The sequence below is a fragment of the Ammospiza nelsoni genome, chromosome 18 (genome assembly GCF_027579445.1).
Source record: "Ammospiza nelsoni isolate bAmmNel1 chromosome 18, bAmmNel1.pri, whole genome shotgun sequence".
Taxonomy (NCBI): domain Eukaryota; kingdom Metazoa; phylum Chordata; class Aves; order Passeriformes; family Passerellidae; genus Ammospiza; species Ammospiza nelsoni.
This window is the reverse complement of record NC_080650.1, coordinates 12,688,974-12,713,041: the sequence shown is the minus strand read 5'-3', so window position 1 is coordinate 12,713,041 and position 24,068 is coordinate 12,688,974. Positions and strand designations below refer to the sequence as shown.

The window sequence follows — 24,068 nt, the reverse complement described above, 5'->3', positions numbered from 1 at the left end:
TTCCAAATGTATTGTGTGTCAGAATGAACATAATTTCCTGCTGTTCAGAGGCAGCTTCTCTGGTTCACTGACCTTCCTTTTCTTCTCAGGTCCTATTACCTCTTCCTGGCTGAAGGCAAGGTTCAGGAGGTTTATCTGCAAGAACCATCAGAAACAGGGATCATTCTCACAGGGCACGCTCCTGCAACATGAGTTAAAAAGTACAGCTTCCAAAAGTGTCATGTGTATGCCTGGATCCTCCTGGCTTTGCTCAGTGTGATCCTGTTCTCCAGAAAAGCAATTAGGCAAGGAATCAAAACTGGAGTACTGGATGGAGCTGGGAATGTAACAGTTGTGCAAGCAACAGGTTCAGCTTCAGGGACAGGGAATGGATTTGGTGGCCAGGGGACAGGACCCAGCTCCCCATCACTGACAGAAAATGGCAGGAGCAAGGAGATCCTTGAGGAATATAATAGCTGATAGGGCATTTGTTTCTCCACCAACCTCAGATAATCATAACATATGAAAAAGAAAGGGGCACTTAAGTGAAATCTGTCACAGCCTTTCAGGAGAAGACACACAGTCCCTCTGTTTGTACATCAGGGAATTCAGTGTGAGCTGGTCAATCTCAGGCTTCAAAACTACCTGTGAGTCTGTGAAAAATAACTAAGCCAAGCAAACTTTTCCCCAAAAGGCTTAACTTCCCTCTAGAAAGACACAAACCTCTCCCAGAAATACTCTGAACCAGCGACCCAAGAGGTTAAAAAACACAGATAAATATATGTGAGAATATAAGTGAGTCAATGGAACAGACACTTCAGACAGACCACAGGGAGATGGACAGCCAGGACGACAGCTGAAGTGTTGGCTGTGCCAGGGGACAAACTCACTTATCCTCCTTATCATGTCACATATTTGCATTTCTACAATAATAATCTGGAGTTGCTGAGAGCAATGTGTGCTGTCGCCCACCCAGAAGGGACAAAGCACAGTCTGGCAATGTGGCCTCTCTCACTGGAGCTGAGCTGAGGGGACACAGCACAGCACAGAGCTTCTCCTCCAAAACAAAGTTCACTTGGATGACAGCGAGGGAAAGGAGTGCTGAGAGAACTGCTGCTCCCAAACAGGAGTACCTCCCTCTAGTGTCACTGCAAGACACCAGGCACCCCGGAACTGCATCGGGGAAGCACAAGGAGTTAATGAGGAGCTGCTCCAGAACACATCCCGGGGATGAGCACAAGGTCTCCAGATTACAAGATGTGGTCATTATAGAATTCCCCACTCACGTCACCAAGGCTGGCTTTCCATCTGACCTTGGTGGCTTTGGCAATCTCTGCATAGCAATGGGCTTTCTAATGTGTGAAATAGCTCTGATTAGGGATTAACAGCAAAATGCTTTGCAACAGCCTCCCTTCGCCTCTCTATCATGTTTCAATTTGTTTTTCTTCCCTCCTCTTCATTATGAGCCATACAATGTTGCTTAATGCAAAAATACAATTTCCTTTCCCTAAAAGCAGAGAAAACAAGAATGTGCCAAAGTGGGCTGGGCAGGTTCTCCCTCACCCTGCACAGTCAGGCTGACAGAGCTTTCCAAGGCTGCCCAAGGTGTGTTTGCTTGAGGACAGAGCCATGTGTTACAGCTCCTCACCTGACATTCAGCTGCTCCAACTGGCATTTTTGGCAGCTATTTACTTTCCTCTCCCTAACATAATTTTAACCCGTCTGCTTCCTCCTATTTTTGAAGTGAAGGGCCCAGAGAAAGAAATGCTGCATCCAAACCTCTGCAGTGCTAACACAGCTGCAGGTTTGTACCCTGTCCTGATGGACACACAGCAAAGCAGGGGCACAATTCCCAGTCTCCCAGCCCCATCACCTGGATGAGGCAGCTCTCCTTCTGTTTAAACCTAGCTAGAGCTGCTGCTTTAATTTCTTCTACTGAGGAATGGATCTTGCACAGCCCAGAAAGCTCCTCAGTGAAGGTTTTACCCCTTTGCTACTCCTCCAGAATTTCCTGCATGGATGGGATACTTGTAAGGAGGAGAAATAGCCACGATGAGCAGCTGCTTGCACTCCAGCTCCCCCCAGTTCTCCTGCCCTTCACCACAGGCAGCACGAGCACCTCACAGGAACCTGAGATGAGGAGTGAAAACATGCAAGGAAGCCATGGAGGGCTCCAGAGAAGCACTATTCACCCATTCAATGAATCAGATGTCAGCAGTGAGAGCTATTTCACTGCAGCCAGCGTGTCCTGGCCTGTCCCTGCCCAAGCTCACGTAGGAGCTCGGAGCCAGGAACAGACCCCAAGCCCAACTTCAGCTCCCATCCTTAACCAAACACTCCAGCCTCTTCCCCAGAAAAGCTGCTCTAAAGGGGATTAAGTCAGACCCGACATGTGCTTATTTGACTTGAAGCAGAAAGTAAACCTCTTCAACGGTGTGGTGAGAAGCAGGAAATCCCTCCCATTGATTAAACATACAATCAAAGCCTCCAGAAGTTAATTAATTCTAATTTTTTCCCACGTACTGGGATGCTTCATTGAATAACTGATGTCAGAGCTTGGGCTGGGAGAATGTTGCATTTCCTCATACACAACCTCAGCCCCATGGACGAGCCAGGAGCTGTAGAAGCAGGTAGGACAAGGTGCAGCCCCTTGCACCCTCACCCCAAAAAGGAACCCTGCTGACAGGTGGGACAAGCCAAGAGCAAGCAGCAAAGGCAGCAGCAGCTCCATGACCTCCTGACTCTGAGTCCATGGCAGAGTTCAGGGTCTGGGTCATACCATGAACACACAGTGAGTGTGAATCTCCTGTTTTACTACGTGTAAAAAAGCAATATTTTGCCGCAGGAGTTTTCCTGTAGAACTGCAGCTAACTTGTGAATCATACAAGTGTTACTAATTTCTGGCATAAAACTCACAGGACAGCTGCGAGTTGTCTGGAGAAGATATCAGGCTAAAAATAGATTAGACTTAGATTAAAGCCTTCCCAAGGCAGACTGGTGGACGAAGCAGAGTGAGCAGACCACAGCCACACTGCTGTTCTTAGATAGACACAATCAGGACCCAGTTTGCAATCCCCAGTGTCCCAACATATTCCAGCCAAAAATTCCCAGCATAAATTGAAGAAGATTTACAGCTCTCCTGACATGTGTTTTGCTTCCCAGGGCATCCTATGCAGAACAGCTAAAATTGCACAAGAGCATTAGGCTGTGTCCCTTTTTGTCCCTGGGCTGCCCCATGCTGAGGTTTGGCACTTGGCACATTTTATGTCCTCAGAAGAGTTCCCTTTGTCCAGGACACGGAGGGTTTTGTTTGGTACCTTGTAACTATCCCCACAAATTCACAAGCACATGAATGTCAAAAGAAGTGCAGTTCCATCGAGCAAGCTGGAAGAATAAGGGCTGAGATACAAGACTGAGCTGCTGGAATAAGGCAGAGTGACCCTCAGGTGTCAGGACATCACAGTTTGTGTGGAGGACTCTCATCATCAGGGATGTTAATCAGAGTGACCTGAGGCATCCTGTGATTTCAGCTGCAGCTACCACTGACTCAACAGCACAGCAAACTCTTGTCACTTCCAAAAATCAACCTGGTGACTCTTCAGATTGGTCCCCTAAGACCTCATTCCTGCCTGCTCACTGACAGCTGGCTGCTCCGTGCTCTGAAGCACAGCAAAATCCCAGGGTCACAGGACACATCGTGGTGTCACTGGAAGGATGAGAGGAGATGGACACGAACTGAAACCACAGAATCACAGATTCCCAGAAGGGTTTGTGTTGGAAGGGATCTTAGAGCTCATCTCATCCCACTCCCCTGTCATGAGCAGGGACATTTTCCATTAGCCCAGGTTGCTCCACAGCCCATCTAACCTGGCCTTGAGCACTTCCAGGGAAATACAAGAAATCCTGTTTAAACATAAGGACAAACTTTTAATTTTTTTACTGTGAGGGCAAGCAAGTAGTGGTGAAAGTCAGCCAGGGAGGTTGTGGAGCCTCCTTCCTTGCAGATACTCACCACCTGAGAGGAGCAGGTCCTGAGGAACCCTCTCCCTGTGCTCTGAGCAGGTTGGTTGGCCCTGCTGACCCCGATGGCTGTGCAGGGGTGGCTCTGTGGTCAAACCCCAGCACTGGGCTCCCATCAGATTCCAGTGCCATGGTCACACTGACATCAGTGGAATCCCTCCTGATTTCCATCTGGGCAGGAGGATCACGGTGGTTACTGGGAAAGCCAGCTTACACAGGGGGAACAATGAGGGACCCTCAGTGTGGTGCTGCTGTGGAAAGCTGCCACGTTTTTGTGCCCAGGAAATGACACCAACACATCACTGACTATCACCAGTCCTCTTCCTTTTCCTCAGCTCTTGATAGACCTTTGTCATTCAGTGCCATTCTTATGTCTCACACCCCGTTCTGTACTGTAAGTTTTCGGTGCTGTTTAGGTGACCTGGAAAGGCCCAGGGATGGCCTTGAAGAGCCCGGCGCTTCAAAGGACGAGGAGAGACTTCTGATCTTGTCTCGGTCTTGGTGTTTATTAATTGTTTATCTAAAAGATTTTCTTTCAGCCCGACAGAGGTCTGCACAGCAAGTCAGCCATGGGCACACTGCGCAACCCCTGGGGCGGTCACCTATCTTTATACTCGAAGTTACGTGTACAATATTTATCATTTTTCCCCAATACCCTCTACCCTTATTAACCGGTGCACTTTTAGTAATAACGAATCCCCAAGTGCCACCATCACCACAGAAGATGGAGGCCAAGAAGAAGAAGAAGAAGGACAGGACACGCCCCAATTCCTCCATCTTACCTCTTTAGACCCCCCTGTACCAAAATCCTAAATCCTGTGTTTTACACTCTAATTAACTTATCCCTTCACCATTCACCCAGTGAATTCCTCCCAGTCCTCATACAGGTCTCATCTCCTGTGTAGGATCAAAATCCTGCCACCAGACACTTCTGGCAACATTCCAGGACTCCCGAGCCCCCCAAGGGTGTTCTCGGCCACTCTGCACCTCCATCCTGAGGTGCTGAGATCCCACACTGTACCTGGTGTATCTTGTAGCTTTTAAAGGATTAATGAGCAGATCTTTCCAGAATTCAAAAATTCCAAAATTCCAGCTTCAAAATTTTTTGTTAGAAGACAAAATTACCAACATCTCTCCTGCTCGTCTCCTCCAGGGCCCTCAATCACACTATCCACTTCAGTGAGGGACATTCTCATTGCTGGATCACAATCACTTCCCAGAATCCTGATTCCAAACTCTGTCTTTCTGCCTATGAGGCTGCTACCCTGCAGGCCCTCCTGGGATATTAGATGTGTCCAACCTTAATTTCTGTGGATTTCTTCAGAGGGTCTGGCTGCTAGAATGCACAGCAGGAACACATGGAGTGGCAGCCAGCACGGAAGCGCCACGTCTTCCCACAGATGTCCCTGTGGGAGCTGCCAGGGAATCTGAGGGTGCAAGGGTTAAATCTCCCTGGATCTGTGGGTGACAGACCTCACCTCTGCATGCAGAGATCACTAGGAAACTGTTTCCTGCACACTAGACAGGGATAACTCATGGAAGGGATGAATGGCCCCAAGATACAGCTAAGGATCTGACGTGAACTGAGAGAAGCCAGGAATTTCCTGACCTCCCTGTCTCACTCCTCCCAGCATGGCCAGAGCTCACAGGAAGGAGAGGCAAGCTCATCTCTGAATCTTTCTCTCTTCATTGCTTGGGCCTGTGTAGCTTCAGCTGGTTTGGAGGAGAAAATGTTCTGGGAACTTCTCATCAGATACACTCTCCTGATAGACAGACAGAGATAAACCTTGCTGCTTTTTTTTCTCTTCTGTGAAAGTTCAAGATAATGACATTGCCACAGAAAAATGCTTTCCTATTGCTCTGCACATGGCAGGTTTCATCCTTCAACTGCCTTCTGTCATGGCACTTCTGAACGTGGTTTGCCTGGGAAAAATCAGACAACAGAGGTCCTGATCTCCAAGCTGCTGTTCTGCAGTTGTGCTGACCTTCAGTGCCAGAAGGAAGCTGTGTACAACACTGCAGCTCAGCAGGGCACAGGAGCTGTGGAATGGTTTGGGCTGGAAGGGATCTTAAAGCCCATCCAGTGCCATGGCAGGGACCCTTCCACTGTCCCAGGATGTTCCAAGCCCCATCCAGCCTGGCCTTGGGCACTGCCAGGGATCCAGGGGCAGCCACAGCTGCTCTGGGCACCCTGTGCCAGGGCCTGCCCACCCTGCCAGGGAACAATTCCCAATTCCCAATATCCCATCCAGCCCTGCCCCCTGGCACTGGGAGCCATTCCCTGTGTCCTGTCCCTCCATCCCTTGTCCCCAGTCCCTCTCCAGCTCTCCTGGAGCCCCTTTGGGCACTGGCAGGGGCTCTGAGGTCTCTGTCAGGGTAACTGACACTGATCCCTGGCACACTGGACAGGTATTACTGCACCATCCATGAAAGTCCACACAGTCCCTTGGAGAAGGAGCACGTGGCCAGGCAGCCATACCTTCTGCACAAGGAGCAGCAGCTGGAGGCCAGACAGACTGTCCTCTGAGGCCTACAGCAGCCCTGATCCACAGAACTTAGGTATGAAGCTCTCCCCAGACATCTCAGCTGCAGACAGCTCCTGTCAGGAGAGCTGATCCACATGGCAGGAGCCTGCCTACAGCAGCCAGTGAGTCCCAGAGCAGAACCCCTGAGCCCTCCCTGGTCCCACTGGGATGCCCACACAATGCCAAGTGTCAACACTTGTCTCCCTCATGTCCCACAGCAGTCTACAAGCACGGCCAGCCCAGCAGCAGGAGCAGGGTCTGGCAGCAGCTGATGAAGGCAGAAACTTGGGAGGCAGAGCTGCCTGGTGCTGTGCTGATCCAGCCACACCATTCCCAGCCAGGGCTCCCTGCACGGCTGCCTCACTGTGCACTGAGACTGTGCTCCAAGGACCACCCCAGAACTTCAGCCCACAGCTTCCTGATGGGAGATAAATGCCTGCAGAGGCGTTCACATGGTCAGATTTTACTCATCTTCTACTTCTGTTCCATTCCAAACTCATTCCACTGCAACATGTTTGCTTACACGAAGACAAAGCTGACCAAAATCAATTTTCAGCACAAGGACATTCAAGGATGTTCTTTACAAGAGGATACAAGAGTTTGCTGAAGAACTCAGAAATAATCCCAAGTTCAGTGCAGGACCCAATTCCAGCAGATTTCTATTAGTTAAACTAATGGGCAGCAATTCTCTATTTTCCCCAACTCTTCACAGCTCCCAGAATGCCAGTGAAAAGAAGGAAGATGCACAAAGATAGCACAGGAGGACAAACCCTTGGCTGATGCAATCAGAAGGCTCCTGAAGCCAGGAGAGGTGAGCTAATTTATATGCTGGTGCCTAACTCTGGATGATTAAGTGCAGAGATGCTCTGCTGGGAAAGGGCAATCTCTCATTTGATCCCAAGGCTCATCAATCATGAGATGGCAGGTAAGAAGCCAGTGGAGAACATGAAAATTTTTCCCCAACCTGCAAAGCCCTCTGTCAGAGACTCTCTGTGACCACTCCTAAAGGCCAGCTCCAGCTCTCGCTGGGCAGGGAGAGCTGCTTCTCTTTTGGCAGATCCACACCCTTTCACCTCTCCCATGTCAACTAGACAAAAATAAACCTTTAATAATTCCTGGTTTTCCTGAAGAGCTCTAGGTCAGCAAGATAATGACCAATAAACCCAATTCCAGTTTTTATTTTTTGTAACCAAGCAATCAGAAGGATTCACTCCAGCTGAGGAGCAGAAATGTGCTCACCCACATTTCCAAAAGCATCTTGTGACTGTGGGTAATGGTTTTGAACTCAGAACTTCTTGAATATCAAATCCCCATGCAGACAGCAATTTTCTGTGACACTCTAAATTGTTCCGGTGCATTTGGAAGATTTTGGCATTCCCACCCCAACCCAAGAGATGGAAAACATTATCTGTAGTGTCTGGATGGCAACAAGGTGTTCACATTCACACCCCACCAGGTCTGCTCCTCCCCATCCCACCTACACCTGACCCTGGCAGACAACACCTAACTCAGACTTCCACCCCAGCTTCTCCTCATTTTTTAGGACAAACTTCAGCCACCAGCTTGGCTTCCTGATTCACATGGAATACACAATGGTCATTTGTTTTAACCACTTCCTTCAGAAAAGAAGGGAAAGTCCCTCTCATATGGAAAAAAGTGTCCAATTTTTATTAGTGCAGGCTTTACAGTGATGATTCTAACTACTGGCTTGACTTTGTTTTTCCCCAAACGGGGTGAAATATTAGCCAGTTTCTAAGCTAGGAGGTTTTAAAAATAGCATCAAAGAATACATTAAGAAAAGAATCTCCCAGGGCTTGGGATTTTTTTAAAAGTCTTTGGGAGCACATGATGGATAAAGTGATTCTTCCATTTTTCAGCAACTAATGCTGTTTCCACCACCTTCAGACACTCTCACTCCTGCTACCGAATTCTAATGAAATGCACATGCTGAGAGAGGTGTCTGGTGCTGTGCTGGCCATGGTGACAGCCCCCAAAAGAAGGTCAGAGCATGAATCAGTGGGGCAACCATGAGGCGCAAACAAAAAAGGCTCCTGTTTTCACAGACGACAGAATAAACAATGATCAGAAGGAAAGCGGAGGATGTGACACGAAAAAAAAATGTGGTTAAAGTTTGAAAAATACCAGCCTAGGCACACAAGTTCACTTCTAAGATCCAGAGTCAAGGCAAATACCTCGCAGATGCCTTTAGAATGACAGGGTGAGCAGCAGTCTGCAGTTGCTGTCTGGGTTAGATTCTTTTCAACAGAGGCGGGGAAAATTTTAGTAGCAATTTCCTACTCTCGTTAACTTATCCTGTAAAGAGCAGTTTCTGACCATTCAAGCTCACATGATTCCCAGCTAATTTGAATGGGAGGAGGATCAAGTGGCAAGTCTGGTGGTATTCAGATATTTGCCATGTCACTGAACAAACCTCTGCATGTGAATTTGGGTTCAGATGGTGACTCAGGGTTTGGCTGGCCAGCCTTCAGGGTGGGATTAATTTTTTACTTATCTGAAACAACCTACCTGGTCTATCCTAATTCTTTGAGCTGCCCCAATAACCATCAAAAAAGAGATCAGTACCTCCAGGGGATAATCCTTTCTAGCCCAGAGGGGTAACCAAAAAGGGATAGGAATCATTAGGTACCTGTGACTCACATGTAAAGAAAGTCTGGAGCAAGAGGGGAGAGGTGAAGACCATATTAGGCAAAAAATACACCCTTCAAACCTAAAATAGGTTAGTGATTTCAGACTCTTAATCTAAAACCACCCACAGGTAAACAAGCCTGGCTGGGACAGAGATTGGCTCTGTGTGTGTTACTCAGAGGTACCAGCTCCAGAGAACAGAATTAAATTCCAGTACCGGGCAGAGGAAATAAACTGATCACGGAAAGCTTCTTCCTAAATGCTTCCTGTTTATGTTTACATCCCTCTGCTACTCTGTAGCCTCTGTGTATTGTTACCCTGCACAGTAAATCCACTAAGGTTAGTGAATTTTGTGCCATCTTTGATGATGCAATGATCCATGGCAGTGTATTCCCCTGTGCCTGGAGTATCTCAGAGCCACTAAAGCTTCCTCACCTCCTGACAAGCCCTTGAGCAAGGCATCCTGTTTGTCTCCTCCTTGACTCCTCTCTTCTTGCTACCTGCAAGAACCCAAACAGCAAAGCAAAATTAGCTGCAAAGTGCTTAATTAAAAAAAATAAATATCTGGAAGCCTGACTAAAGCACTGAGGCAGAAATCCCATGAAATTGTGTAAGCTTTGCTCTCAGACACTGCCAGCAGTGGCAGTTTATTCCTAGAAAGAGAAATTTCAGCATGAAGTGTCATCTGAATATCAGCTTGCAGCAGCTCTATCAATTAAAATCTCCCTTTTAACCTGGATCTAAGAAAACAAAACTTACGTCTAGACATGCCCTAAGTGTGAGGGGTGGGGGAAAGGAGGGGAGATCTCTCCTGGTTAATATTTATTAACTTTTCAGACAGTTTCAATAAAATTTGAGGGGGTGTCCAAAGTGCCTCAGTGGCATGAGATGAGGCAACTGTTTAGAGAAGGAGGATCCTGTAAAAATCCCCAGAGCAACAAAAATGGCAGGATGAGTTAATTCCTTATTAGTCATCAGGGAATCTGCAGGAGAAAGACCTGCAAAGGTGATTTCACAGGCAGGGGAGCTGCTTTATCCTACTGCCTGGCAATCCCAGGAATGCTATTTACCATTTTGTCACTAGATGGTATTGTTCCACAGGCTATATCCCAGCCTCAAAGGTCAAACAGCATGGTATAGCACAGGCTGGGTTGATTAAAGGCACAGAAAAGGCTTTTTTCTCATGTATTTTAATGTATCTTTTCCCATATGGAAGTTATTAGCAAAAGTCAAACTGTAACAGCTAAAGGAAAAGAGCTTTGTTGAACATGGAGATAATGTAACTCAGTTTTGATGATCTGTGCATTTCCTCCATATCTCAAAAAAACTGCTGAGATAAAGAGGTACAAAGATACTGATACAAAATCAAATGTTTCTGTTAACAAACCAAGCATAATCAACCAGCAGCCCTTTGTTACAGTTCAGTCTGACCCAACACAAACAGCCTGACAAACTTTGCTCATCCAAAACTTAAACCACAGAATTATGGGATGGGTTGGATGGGAAGGGACCTTAAAGCCCATCCAGTGCCACCCCAGCCATGGCAGGGACACCTCCCACTGTCCCAGGCTGCTCCAGCCCCAATGTCCAGCCTGGCCTTGGGCACTGCCAGGGATGCAGGGGCAGCCACAGCTGCTCTGGGCACCCTGTGCCAGGGCCTGCCCACCCTCCCAGGGAACAATTTTTTTCTCTAATATCTCAAATAACCTACTGTTATTAACTGCACTGAAGACCCAGGACATTGTGTGGAATACATTATGCTGGGACATAATCAGGAGCAGAAGCTCCTTCAGTTTTGAAACTGAGCATTTACCTTTCTCTTCAAGGCATAAAGAAGATGCTTCTGTTTTTCTGCCCGGATGGGTGCCACTTATATCCCCTTCATGCTCATTTGAATCTGCTCTGACAGGGCAAGGGTGATTCTGTAAAGCAAATGATGTTTTGTCTTAATAATATAACCTAAAAAATACACCCAGGTGGTAAATCCATAAGGAAAATGTTTCTTTTAAGGAGGTTTTTGCTAGATAAATTCTATTCTGGTGAGGATCAGATAGAGCTATTTCTGTACCTCTGTGCTCTCCTCCTCCTCCTCATCTTCCTCACAGTCCAGCCCTTGGTGGGAGATCTCAGTAGGGCCGTTCTTCTGGATCAGGTTGCTGTCAGCCTTCTTCACCCTCTTCTTCTCAGTTGTCACTCTGATTTTCATGAGGTGGAAATCAGTGGAGACTGAGCCCACTTTCAGGTTGATGGGATCCCCAGCAAACAAGAGGTCCCCAGGGCTGCCATCTTCCTTGAAGCCAGGGGGCTGGTAATCCTTGGGAGTGACTGCACAGGGAGAGGGAACCCCATGAGGTCAGGGACACTGAGTTCCATCTCTCCTCAGTCTGATTATTCGAGGTTTTTTTTGGTTTTTTTTAGGAGGAAGGGACAGAACGCAAAGGGTAAAACCAGCTGAGCAAATGTTATCAGGGAGTTCAAAGAAAAAATTACTTTAGGATGCTGAGATACCATTAAAGTGCTGGAGCAAAACCTGGCATTGCTTGTTCCTTAGGGAAACAAACTAAAAAAACCTAAAAAACCCACAAAACAAAAAACCCCAAAACATCCAGGGAAGAAGGATTTTTCTCTTTCACACCACATAGCTGTACTTCTTATATGGATTTCAAACCTCTCCTAAAAACGTCTGCCACCCCTGTGCATCACAAATATTTACTGTGTTACAACATTTCTCAGTGCTGTCAGCCATTTCTATGCTTTATTTTATTCACAGGGCTCACACTTACTACAGACACTGATGGAACTCTTCCCCGGGGCACACCCTGCTCTCCACCTACCATGGTTGTAGTAGAGGAGTTTCATGCTCAGGGTGATGTCATTGGGCAGTGGCCCCAGGTCCTGCATGAGCAGGTACAGGGTCCTGAGCAGGAGCCTGCTGGCATGTTTGACATCCTTGCTGCACAGCCCGGCCACAAACTCCCTGTGGTTGCTGCAATGGAAGAAGAATGGATTTGTTGTCCTCAGTCATGAATATTCACCATCCAATTACACACACAGAGCACCCAGTGACTTGTCTGAAACCACCAGTGACAAACCTACAATGTCTTTATGTGATTTCCAGATAAACAGGGAAGTGAAGCAGGCTCCAGGGATGGGGTGGCATCTGCAGAACACCCTCCAAACTCAGAGGCCTGGCATTTCCATTTGAACAGACTTCGGAGCTGGGGCAGCCATTATACAAATGTCATGACTCACTTGTTTGAACATGATTAAATTGGATCAAAGGACCATAAAACAAGTGCCTTTCACCTAAGCAATTTCAGGAATGAGAGGAATGAGTTGAGGATCCCATCTAAAGCTGATTCATCACAGGGGCTATTTTCAAGTCCATTCTGCAGTCTTTGAAGAGAAGTGAATTGCATGTTCTCACTCAATTCCATGTAAGAAAAAGCAGCTCAGAGGCACATTTTTCAGCAGTGACAAAGGGGCATTCCTCTCACCTCCTTCACCCATCGAAATGTCAGCTGGCTGCTCCAAGCCAGACAGAGACCCATCGGTGACATGAGTGGGATGAATGGCACTCCAGAGGAGTTTTTTTCTCTTTGATTAAAACTGAGGTAGATGAGATGAGCAACTGAGAGCAGCCAGCCAACTTCAGATGAATCACTGTGTGACTAAGGGACCTGAACTTCCCTAACTTTCAATGAGAAGGGGTCATAAAGATGTGTAGCTCCTTCATTACGTCTTTGGAAGACCCCTGACACCATGTGTAGGCTGGAGGGTGCCCAACACAATCACCCCAAATTGCATCAAAAGCAGTAAAAAAGTAACCCAAGAATATCCCAGAGCAAAGCTGACTGACTGACCCTCAGAAAGGAACAAATTAAGATCAATTCCCCCTCCCAGCTGAACTTTTTTGGGTCATGAAAATGGGGTGGCTGTGGGACAGCTTGACTCCCCAAGGTATGGAATCACAGCATCGTTTAGGTTGGAAAAGATCTCTAAGACCATGAAGTCCAAACTCTGTGGTATTAGATGTGCACTGTGGTCCTTGATTGAATCCTGCATGTTCAGAAATGTACAGTGAGAGGAAAATGCTGGAGTGCCTAAGGTGGAATATCCATCACCATTACAAACTGTGGGATTAGCAGATCAGCAATGGCAAAAGGAAAGTTCATAAGAAAAAAAGAAATGAGATGTCCATAGGAATTAACAGCATTAACAGGTCAAGCACTGCTTCAATATGGGAACACTGAGAATTTGATGCAGGAGGGAGTCAAAAAGCAGAAGACAAGGAACAGAATCTTGGAAGGAGTGGGATCCGTGGCAAGGAAGTCCCCCAAAATCCATTTAAAATAAGGCAAGGACCATTTAGGAGAAAGCTTCCCCTTACCCCTTGGATGTGACGCTGCAGCCTCACAAAACCTCTCTCCCAGCGTGATTAACTCAGAGTTTGCACAGCACAGCTGCTGCAGGTGTAAAAGGCAGCATTCTCAGCTGAAGGAGCTGATAGCAAAGATGACACAATTCCCTGTCTGTGCCAGAACTCTGGATTATTAGAGACTGCAGGGACACGCATGAGCCTGCCACAGCACTGCCAATCCCCACGAAACAGAGCCCAGGAATCCAGTGCCACAGGCTCTGGAGCCTCAGAGCACATTCAAGCATGACAGGAAGATGGCTTGGCCTCTCCCTGGATGACACAAAGGACACCCAAGCTCCATGTGGGGACTGTGCTTATTTCTAGGAATTAATGAGTAAGGCTGATTAAAACCCCAAAGTATTCAAGGACTATCTATTATCCTTCAAATCCCAGATCTCCTCTTCCCCTCAGTGTGAGGATACTGGACAGCAGAAATGGAGTGCACAGCCAAAAAGTCATTCCAGAGATAATTCAGATTTGCCCAAAAGAAAATAATTTTGCCTTATGGTTAAAGATTATTTGGATGTGTTTAGAGAAAGAGCAGCTAAGGGCACACTCCAGGAGGGCTGGGGAGGAGCTCCCTGAGGAGCACACAAGACAGCAGAGCTCTCTTGCTGTTCAGGCAGGTTCCAAGATCCATCTTTCACCAGTGCCAACTGCAGAACAAAGTAAAAACAGGTTAATTAATTTTCTTTGCTTTGGTTATAGCAAATGGCCTTTGATAGCATTTATTTGAAGCTCCACAGGATTATGGCCTACTAAACACAGCTTTAAATATCTAACAGAGAGTGCCAAAAAGAGGCAAAAAGCTGCTACTTCCTGCCACATATTCTGCACCATCAGCTCAGGCCTCCTAAGTGAAAGTTCTCTCAGGTCACCCATGCAGGGCTGCTCAAGCAGAACACGTATGCAAATGCTCAAGGGAAAAAATCCAGGGCACAGGATCATGGTGAAAGGGCTCAAACTGAGCAAGTTTCATCTGAAAGCACAAGGCTGCCTGGTGGAAGTGCAAGAACACTTGTTGTTAGCTGAGACAGCAGCAAGCTCAACAACTGGGCTGGTTTCTGCATGGCCTCCCTGATGAGGCACCACTTCTGTCAAATGTCCGTGGCTCAGGTGTGCTCTGAGGGTTCCTGGTGCTATCAAAGAGCATTTCAGCTCATCCTCCCAGCAGTTCATAGCCTGCAAGGTGAATGTCCTCAACTCTGATGGTATTTACAGCTGCTTAATGGCTTGGACCTGCTCAAACCACAGAATCACAGGATGGTTTGGGTTGGAATGACTTTAAAGCTCACGTTGCTCCCCACTCTGCCATCTGCACAGACACCCTCCACTAAAGCAGGTTCTCCATCCCACCTTGCTTTGGACACTTTCAGGGATGGGGAGTCCACAATCTCTCTGGGCAATCAGAAAGTGTAGTTTCTTAATGCTCCAAGAACATAGTTTTTAGTGTGACCCTGAGAAATGAACCCAAGTCCTTACCTGCAGATGTCCATCTGGGGCACCTTGTTTTTGTACTTGAATTTGAATTGATACATTTCAGTGACTGTCTAGAGATGTAACAAGAGAGAGAAGCAGAAATGGATCACTTTGAGAAACAAGATGTGTCCTGAGCTTGGAGAGTCCTTTCACACTCTCTGCCAGAGCACAGAATTAATCCAGTGACATGCTGATAATTTTAACTCTACTATCGCTTGCACAAGCTTTGGTGAATTCTCTTAACAGCTACATCTTACCTAGCACTCAAAAAACAAAAAAATTACAAACTTCCTGCCTCCTCCTTCCATTTCCTCTGTGGGCCTGGCTCTCCTGCTTCAGTCTCCAGCAAGGCTCCAGGGCTGGCCAGCCCTCCCAGTGTCCCTTGCTAAAGGAAAACTGGGAAGCTGCCCAGGTGACCAGTGCCACAAGGAAGCCTGGCCCCATTCTCTGAATGGGTACAAGGGCCTGGAGGACTCTTCCCACAGGGAAATCCAAACAATATTGCATGGAAAATAGCTGAACTTCACTGGTCTCGGGCTCTTTTTGAGGTAGACAAAAATAGTGGGTGATTTTCCATTTAAAAGAATTAAAGAATAAAACAATTAGGAAGAACAGACAGCTTCCCCCAAGAGAAAGGGTCTATTGTACACCAATTCCATGCCTATAATTCACTTTTTCTGGAGACAATGAGGTCGATTAGCAGGAGCTCAGCTGAGGTCTTAACTCGGAGCTTTCCTTGCAAATCCAGCCTTGGCATGACTCTGCTCCTGCTCTGTCCCCAGACTCTGAGGTGCCACACAGCAGAATGGAACCAGGTTCAGATGCAAAGGCTGTGAAGCTGTTCCCTGATCCCTAGAGTGGATGCAGACCCTCACTCCTGGATCACAACCCCAGGTGAAACCAAACAGAAACACAACAGGGAACACAGAGAGGCTGAGGACAGGCACCACCCAACACACCCATCCAGGTCTGAAGGGATTCCTGCCTTCTGTCCTACACCTCTCTGCATGACAAACCAGCTCTTTTCACCAGGCCTGTTAAAAAGGTGGTTTGCAAATGAGTAATGTTGAATTTCCCATTTTTTTCTCTTTGGGAAAAGAAAACAAAACGGTGACCATGCCCATTAGTTGCCTGCTAACATCCCTGCCTGAGGCCTGGTGGGCCCTCAGCCGGGTGTTTGATCACAGTGCAGCTCACTGAGCTGGCACTCCGGAGTGAGGCACAGGGACAGAAATGGGGTCACCAAGGAGCTCTGTCAGGGTAGGACTTAAGCCTCCACTCCACTCTGAATACAAATGTACTCACCCATGTCTTCAGCTGCCTCAAAGATTAATTAAGACTCTTTCTTACCTCGGGGTTGGTGTAAATCTGTTACAAGAAAGCACAGTGAGGACATTCTCCCTGGGACGACTTGAACCAGTGACTAACAAGGATTTTTCAGTTTAGAGCAGAGACTGTGCTATCTTTAGTGTGGGATCAGAGAAAGGAATGGCTGGGAAAGAGCCTTCCTCTATCTGCAGTCAATACTTACCACTTCAAAGACAGGTGAAGACACTCATGTGTGCAATACTGGAGGAAAGAGGTTCATTCCCATTCCAGCCCTCACAGGCAGCTATTGATGCCTGGGATTTAACTGCTCAGATGATGCTCAGGGTGGATGGTGAGCAAAGCTTCTGGTGCTTTGTAGGGGGCTGAGGCCAACAGTGAGAACCACCAGTGTGTGGTTTCTCCAGGATCAAATTAATAAGGAGGACCCCTCTGCCATGTGCTCTCCATTTTGGAGAAACAGAAAAATGGAAATGGAGAAGCACATGGCAGTTTCCATGATAGGAATCGCTCTCAGAGTTTAAGGAGACAAATAAGGCCACAGTCAGAAGTCTGACATGCTGAGAAAAACATTTCCATGCAGCCTTGAACTCTACATTTACTGTATCTAAGAAAGGTCACAGCTCTATTAAAAATCACACACATTTTGGCTTCTCCTTAAAGAAGGCACAAATGGGTTGACACAACCTTGACTCTGTATCTCTTTCAAGCAGGGGAGGGGAGAGAAAACCACTTTGTATTCATTTACTTACTGCAAGGACAGCCACGTGTAGCTGAGGAGAGAAAACCAAAACAAAACACAAAATCAACTTCTAACCTTAGTGGGCAAGGAAAAGCAAGTCCTATCAAACCCCGACTGCCTACACAGGGAGAAGGAATAGATACACTCAACAAACCAGGAGTTAAAACCCTTCGTGCAGATTCTTCCCAGCACAGCATCAGCAACACCTAGTGGCCAGTTTGCCTGGCTTGACACAGTTTCCCAAAAAACAACTCCATGCTCAGTAATCCCCCCTGGGACTCCTTTCAAACAAATCCCCAAATAATGGTTCAAAACTCTTCACAACAGCACCCATCCCTACTCAAGGTTAATATTTGCTTTCTGCTAGGAAACTCCCCAAAGGTATTTAATTTATGCTCTATCAAGGAATTGCACATGGGACTGCCCTTAAAAAAATCTTATAACATGCATTAAATCCCTCAGTTTTTCCTTAATCCTTGTCAAACAATTAATTTATGTCTCTCATGAATAACAAAGGGCTAAATACCTCCTAGAGCTGTCAGCAAGCACTAAACTGCGTTCACAACACTGTTAATTGTGCACACTGACAGCTGTAGTGATGTCTGAGGGACGCTCAGATCATCAGTGCCAGAACAACCAGTGCTCCACCTGGTCTGGAGGAGCTGGGCTGGTGAACAGTGCAGACACAGAGCACAGCAACTGTGCTTTATCCTGTGCAGGGCAGTTTTTCTGTGAAAATCAGCAAGGAATATAAGCACTTGCTAGCTGGTTTTGTCCTGGAAGCAGTTGCATATTTTATTAGGTGAATTAAGGGGGAAAAAAGGGATAAATTCTGAGCCTGAGAGAAAAGCCAGGAGGGTTAGAGAACAGGAGATGAAGGGGAAAGATTAGGGAAAAGGAGATGAAGGACAGCAGAGGCACAGAACCTCTCTCAAGAAAACAAAAACAGGCAGGAGATCCAGATCTCAGATCTGCCTGGCAGGATCTCTATCAGATGTAAGAGAACACAAATGTAGAGCACGAAATTAAGGAAAATCCATTGCAGGCTGCAAATTGGTTCCCACACCATGGAGAGCCAGGAGAGCCCAGAGAAAGTGGACAGGATTTGAGCTCAAGGCACAAAATCCCAAATCTCATACTCAGGGCAGGGTCTTTCCCCTGTCCCACAGCTGTAAAGGTTGTTGGGTGCATCAAAGATCACAACAGAAATACAGCAGGAATGGAAGGAAAGTTTTGTCCTTACTTTATGAAGAAATAGGACACTCTAATAAAAAGTGAAAAAAACACTTACATACTGCTTCTCCAAAGCATCAAAACAACCTTGAATCCTGCCAGGGAAAAAACCCAAAAACATGTTAGTACTAACCAGCAATATTTATCTCCTGATCTGTAAACACACTCATTAGATGTGGGTTAAAGGGCATTTTTCTCTGGGATTAGGTCAACACAACCAACAACATTTGGGACTTGTGAAGTCCTTTTCAGGTCAGTCCCAAAGGCATCATTTTCCTTTCTGCATCTGCGTGCTGTTTACACTTCTGGGGCATTATCCTGTCAGCCCAGAGCCTGCTTGAATCCTGACAAAGACAAGGTTTGGAGGCCAGAGGCTGGCTCTGAGCGTGTCCCTGCTCTGTGCTCTGTTTAGCTCCCCAGCCAGAGCTTTGATGGCTCTTTTCCCATCAGCCTTGTACAGGGCTTGGCTCAATCTGAACATGTCTGGTCTTGTAAATCTTTGTTATCTGATGCAGAGTTTACAGCAATAGATTTTCTCAAAGTAGTAAATATTATTTGAAGCATCAATGGCCAGATATTTACTCTTGGAGTCAAAGGATGTGCAGCAAGGTATCTCCCTAGCACATCAGGGACAGTTTTTCTGCTTGTTGGGAACGTGCCAACAGTGAAATACATCTTGAAGAAAACTGTGGGGTTCTTAGGGAGACAAAATATTGTACATACTGAAAAACAAGTGCAAGAATCCCTATCAAAGTGAAACTAGAAAAAATTCAACCCAACAGAAAGGATCTCAGTCTTTACCCTCTCTCTGCACCTCTGCTGCCACATGTGCTCTGGGGCCTGACCATGACCTCACTGCAGCCAACACTTGCACAGGCCTTGAACTCACATGATCTCAGTCACTAATTCTGTCCTGCTTACACAGGGGCCAAGCACCCCCAGCTGCAGTGGGAGCTCCCCTGGCACCAGGGCACGATGTTTTCCAGCTCAGGAAGAAGAAGAATGCAGGGGCAGACGTCTCCTACTCAGCACAATCTTGTCTTGGTTTCGCTGTTACTCACTTACCATTTGACTATCTGCAATGATCCCAGACAGCTTTTATCTTCTCGCAGAATTTTTAGACAGAGGTCTGCAAAACCAGATTTAGCACAGAGTTACAATCCTTATCACAGTTCTTGGGCAAACACTGAAACTAAGCCAGTCCATCCTCCCTTTTTTGGATAAAAGCTTTATCTGAAGGTCCTTCCTGAGCGGAACTGTTGGGTTTCCACCAAGTCTCAGGTGGGCTGACACAAGATTATTGCTGGGTTTGCAAATGTCAGAGCTTTCCTCAGAAGCCCTGGGCTCTCCCAGAAGAAGGGATGGAGTTACAGCTTCATTACACCTCTTTATTACACCAGAAGCTTCATCCTCTCCTCCCTCCTCTTCTCCACTCCATCCTTGACCATTCCCTAACACCTTCCCTTCTGCATTCAGACTTCACCAAGATCCATGTGAAGCGATGCCCCAAGGACTGTGCTCACAATAAACTTTCTGTGAAGCTTTTCCACACAGCTCCTTCTACCTGTGCTTCCAGGCACTCAGAATGGCAAAAGGCACACCTGTCCTGCAGGTGAAAAGGGGCATTAATAACACCTTAGGATTCAACCAAGGGGCCTTTGAAGATGTGAGCAGGCCAGATGTTAAATAACACCCCTCATCAAAGAGGCATAGACAGACCTGACATTTGACCAGTGGCTTTTCAGGGTTAGGGGATCAAGAACTAATTTGGGATTTCTGTGCCCTCAACCAAATCTACAAAGTCCATGTGAACATGTTTCAGGGCAATTAATGCCATAAGGCACAACACAGAAATGGACTGGAATGCAGGGGACATTTCACACCTTGAATGATCATAAAGATGTTCATGAACCAAAGCATCACTAATTCTTGGAATTGTGTGACAAGAGTTTGGTTCTGAAAGTTCTTTTTCTTTCCCTAAAAAGTTCTGATTCCCAGAGCATGTATGAGATAGTTTTCATGAAAATAAACCCCAAATCCCAACAATGAAACTGTTTTACACTGAAGGAGGGATGATTTAGATTAGATCTAAGTCAGGTTTTTATAATGAGGGTGGTAAAACACTGCCACAGGTTGCCCACAGAGAATGTGGGTGCTCCATTCCTGGAAATATTCAAGGTCAGGTTGGATGGGGCTTGGAGCAACCTGGTCGACTGCAAAGTGTCCCTGCCCACGGCAGAGGGTTGGACTTGATGGTCTTTAAAAGGTCCCATCCAACACAAACCATTCCACAATTCTATGAAAATGGACAAATCTAATTTCAGCCTCCCAATGAAAACTAAAACTGTGAACCTCATGGGTTCAAAGATCCAAAAGAAAATAAAACATTCCAATAAGAGTACATTTAAGTCACTCTCCTGGCTCAGAAGCCTGATTCGTGGGGCTGGCAATGCCAAGGAATGACCCTAGAGGAATACCAACAGAGAAGCCAGAAGCTCAAGATTGTCTTCCATGCTCTCTGTCAGAAATTCTGTCTGCACCCAGACTTGAGAAGATTTGAGAATCTGTAGCCAACCCCCACCAAAGTGAAGTCACCCACGTGTGCAGCCAGAAGATAACACACAAGGCAGATTATAGATAAAAGGCAGTGAGTAGAAGGAAGCCCTCAGCACAACGAGCAGGTGTTACCATCCAGATAGCGAGTGCCATAGGAGCTCTCAGGGAACAGCCCCCTCATGTAGGTAATGCAGGACACAGAGATGGCCAGGAGCCTTTTCACCAGCACCAGGGACTGCTGCTCTGTGCTGATGCTCTCAGGGAACAGCACTGCCTCCTGCAAAAGCAAGGCCAGAAATAGCACCTTCTTAAGTGTAACACAGATTATATTTAGAAACAAGTCTCAGCAGGTGGGAAGAGGGTAGCTTGGAAATATAACATGAAATTTTAAGGTTTCTCTGGTGTTTAAGCTAGGCAGGGAAGACTCGTGTGTGAGGTGGGTGGATTAAATGATTTAAGGGCAGAGATCAATAGATCTGACATCATTACCCAGATGCAGAGTGCACTGGTTGGATGTGCCCTCCCCTTTATCACATTCCCACCCCCTCCACTGCTGGCACCTAACAGAGAGCCACCCCTCAAAAAGGTGTGCAGTTTTAACTGGGGAGTCACACAAGCCCAAAGGCTGCTGTGGTGCCCTGACAGCAGCCTGAGTTGCCAACAGAGTGATTTTAACTCCAAGCTGTAAAACAGCACCTGGAGCTACAGTAAATACACACTGTGTGATGCCAACACGAACAATGCAGTGGACACTGCACTAAATTTAGTTCTTCTGTTACTTTATTGCTGTTCTTCCTGCTAATAAAGCTCTGTACACACCTAATGAGCCTACATTTATTGAGTCAAATCATGTCAGAGCCCCATTCTGGCTCTCACTAAATTGGAATGAATCCAACTAAGAGCAGTGCAGACAACACAAAGGTTTCCTGCCTCTGCAGGTCCCAAAATGAGAGCTAAGATTGTCTGCACCACCATATTTTTATTTTTTACCTTAGAGGGCTTTTTCTTTTTCTTGACTAGCTGCTGAGCAGCCATCCTGTGTTTCAAAGACCTGCCTTCCACTTGTAACTAAACCCTGAAAAATAAAGAAGACATGAGACACGTAGAGAGCACAGTTACTGCTATTTCTCATTTATATTAAAGTAAGAATGAAATTCCTCAGAGTTTGAAAGCTAATTGCCAGGAAGGACAGGTAAAGCAAAGCAAACCAAGGGTACTCCATGGCACTGAGCCTGCAGAGTGTGAAAACTCCTGCTCACTGGTAAACAATCAATAGTATTTGAAATTCAGGGCCACAAGTGGTGTCAGTCGGTGCCACTTCAGAATGCATTTCTCATATTCCAAACCACAAATGTTAATTCCTACAACCATTAGAAAGTGTGAAGGGGGAATGTGAAAGAACTGGAGGTCTGCCAATAGCAGTTAATAACTTAGCAAGGGTAAGCAGGAAACGTGCTAACATCGGTCTTGGCCAGAATAAGGGAATAATTCTTCTGGGACGCCTTGAAAGGTAAAAACAAAAAGAAAAAAAAAGGAAGAGTCCCAATTGTTTCAGTTAGACAAGCCTGGACTGAAGAGGAAAATACTCTTTTTACCAGAATGGAGAGCTGATTGGTACAGGCAATAACACTGGATATTCCATGTTTCTCGCTTGAGTGAGGTGCTTGATTTAGCACCATCTGACAATCCTGATTAAAAACTTCCATTAGCTGGAATTAACAAGCCCTGCGTTAACTGGTTTGAAAAATGACTTGCTGGGAGATCTCCACATCTCATTGTAAATGGGGGATGTTAATGAAAGGAAACACCACCAACAGGTCCCAGAGGGACGGTGCTGTGTCCGCAGCTACTCAACTTCCCCAGTAACAATTAAAGTAATAGCACAAACACGGCAGGGTGATTTAACTCCTGACCTAATGCAGCCTTTTATTAACTCAGCTGATCAAACCTTGTTCTGCATTTGCACCTTTTGTGCCTTCTCTTTTTTTCTCCTGTGGAAGCCTCGTTTCCATTTGTTGGCAGTCATTAAGACATGTTGATCGGAACATGGTGACAGCTTTTATGCTAAATTTAGCACTTCATTTAGTAATGAGGACAGCCTACAGCTATAAAAGTATATTTAAACAAATACACACCTGCAAAATTTTTAACGTGTTAAATATTTTAGCAAAGTAGCTTTTTTTTTTTTACCTAGGCACTGTGAGCAGGACTGGAATGCAATCAAAGCAGACAAAGGTGTTGTAATTACAACGTGAGGTTATTAACTAAATAAAGGTGATTTAGGTGAGACAAAGATGTGAGAAAACATGTTTTATGAACCATACAATATTTATATTTATTTTCTGAGGAGGAAACATCACCCTGACCATGCTGACCCATTACAACCCAGCCGTTCAGGTACAAGAAACAAGATTTTGGCATCAGTGTCTCACCAGGACTGGAAGGACAGAACTTGCCCTGGAACTCCAATGCTCCCTCACTCTGCAGTCACCTTATCACTGAATATCAGCAAATTAGTACTGAAAGGGAAAAGACAAATTGCATCCTTAGGAACCCACGGCTCGGTGACACCCTCAGCCCTGCACCCCTCACTCTGCCCCTTGTGCCTCCTGTTGGAAAGGTGAGGAACCACAGCCCTTAAAAAAAGCAGCCATGGCTCCGAAAATGGGTCTTAACTCATTTTTTTGAGAGGTTCCTGAGGGGTTTTATGAGCGGAAGCCCAGACCCGGCCGGGGTGCACACGGGGCTGGGTCCTGCCCCTCACACAGCAGCACCGTGAGGAACCCCTGAGACCCGAGGGGCGGCGGGGCTGAGGCGCGGGAGCCGTGAGGCGCTGAGGGAGCGGGGAAAGCCCCAGAGGCAGAGAGGGGCTCCCGCGGGGAGCGGGAGCGGCTCCCTAAGGTGTTTGGGGTCCCTAAGGTGTTTGGGGTCCCTGAGGTGTTTGGGGTCCCTGAGGTGCTTGGGGTCCCTGAGGTGCTTGGGGTCCCCCTGAGGCGCGCGGAGCTCCCTGAGGCGCTGGGAAGCGCTGTGAGGCAGGGGCGGACCTCAGGCACTGAGGGGTCCCTCAGGAGCTCCGGCCCCCGTAAGGAGCTCCCTGAGGAGCCCCTGAAGGACAATGGGGGGCCCTCCTGGGGCACGGGAG

At 46.8% G+C, this 24,068-nt stretch overlaps 1 protein-coding gene across 1 annotated transcript; it reads right to left on the bottom strand.

The window, feature by feature from the left end:
* On the bottom strand, window positions 1-21,961 carry HORMAD2 (HORMA domain containing 2). The gene is made up of 12 exons (XM_059485330.1): window positions 21,917-21,961; window positions 21,059-21,203; window positions 19,436-19,499; window positions 18,429-18,465; window positions 17,148-17,168; window positions 16,420-16,437; window positions 15,073-15,140; window positions 12,005-12,156; window positions 11,239-11,495; window positions 10,984-11,092; window positions 9,606-9,670; window positions 1-135 (listed from the first exon to the last, which is right to left on the bottom strand). Exons 1-12 carry the CDS (start codon window positions 21,959-21,961, stop codon window positions 19-21), a joined length of 1,098 nt encoding a protein of 365 aa, XP_059341313.1. The 3' UTR covers window positions 1-18.
* Window positions 21,962-24,068: the final 2,107 nt, after the last annotated feature.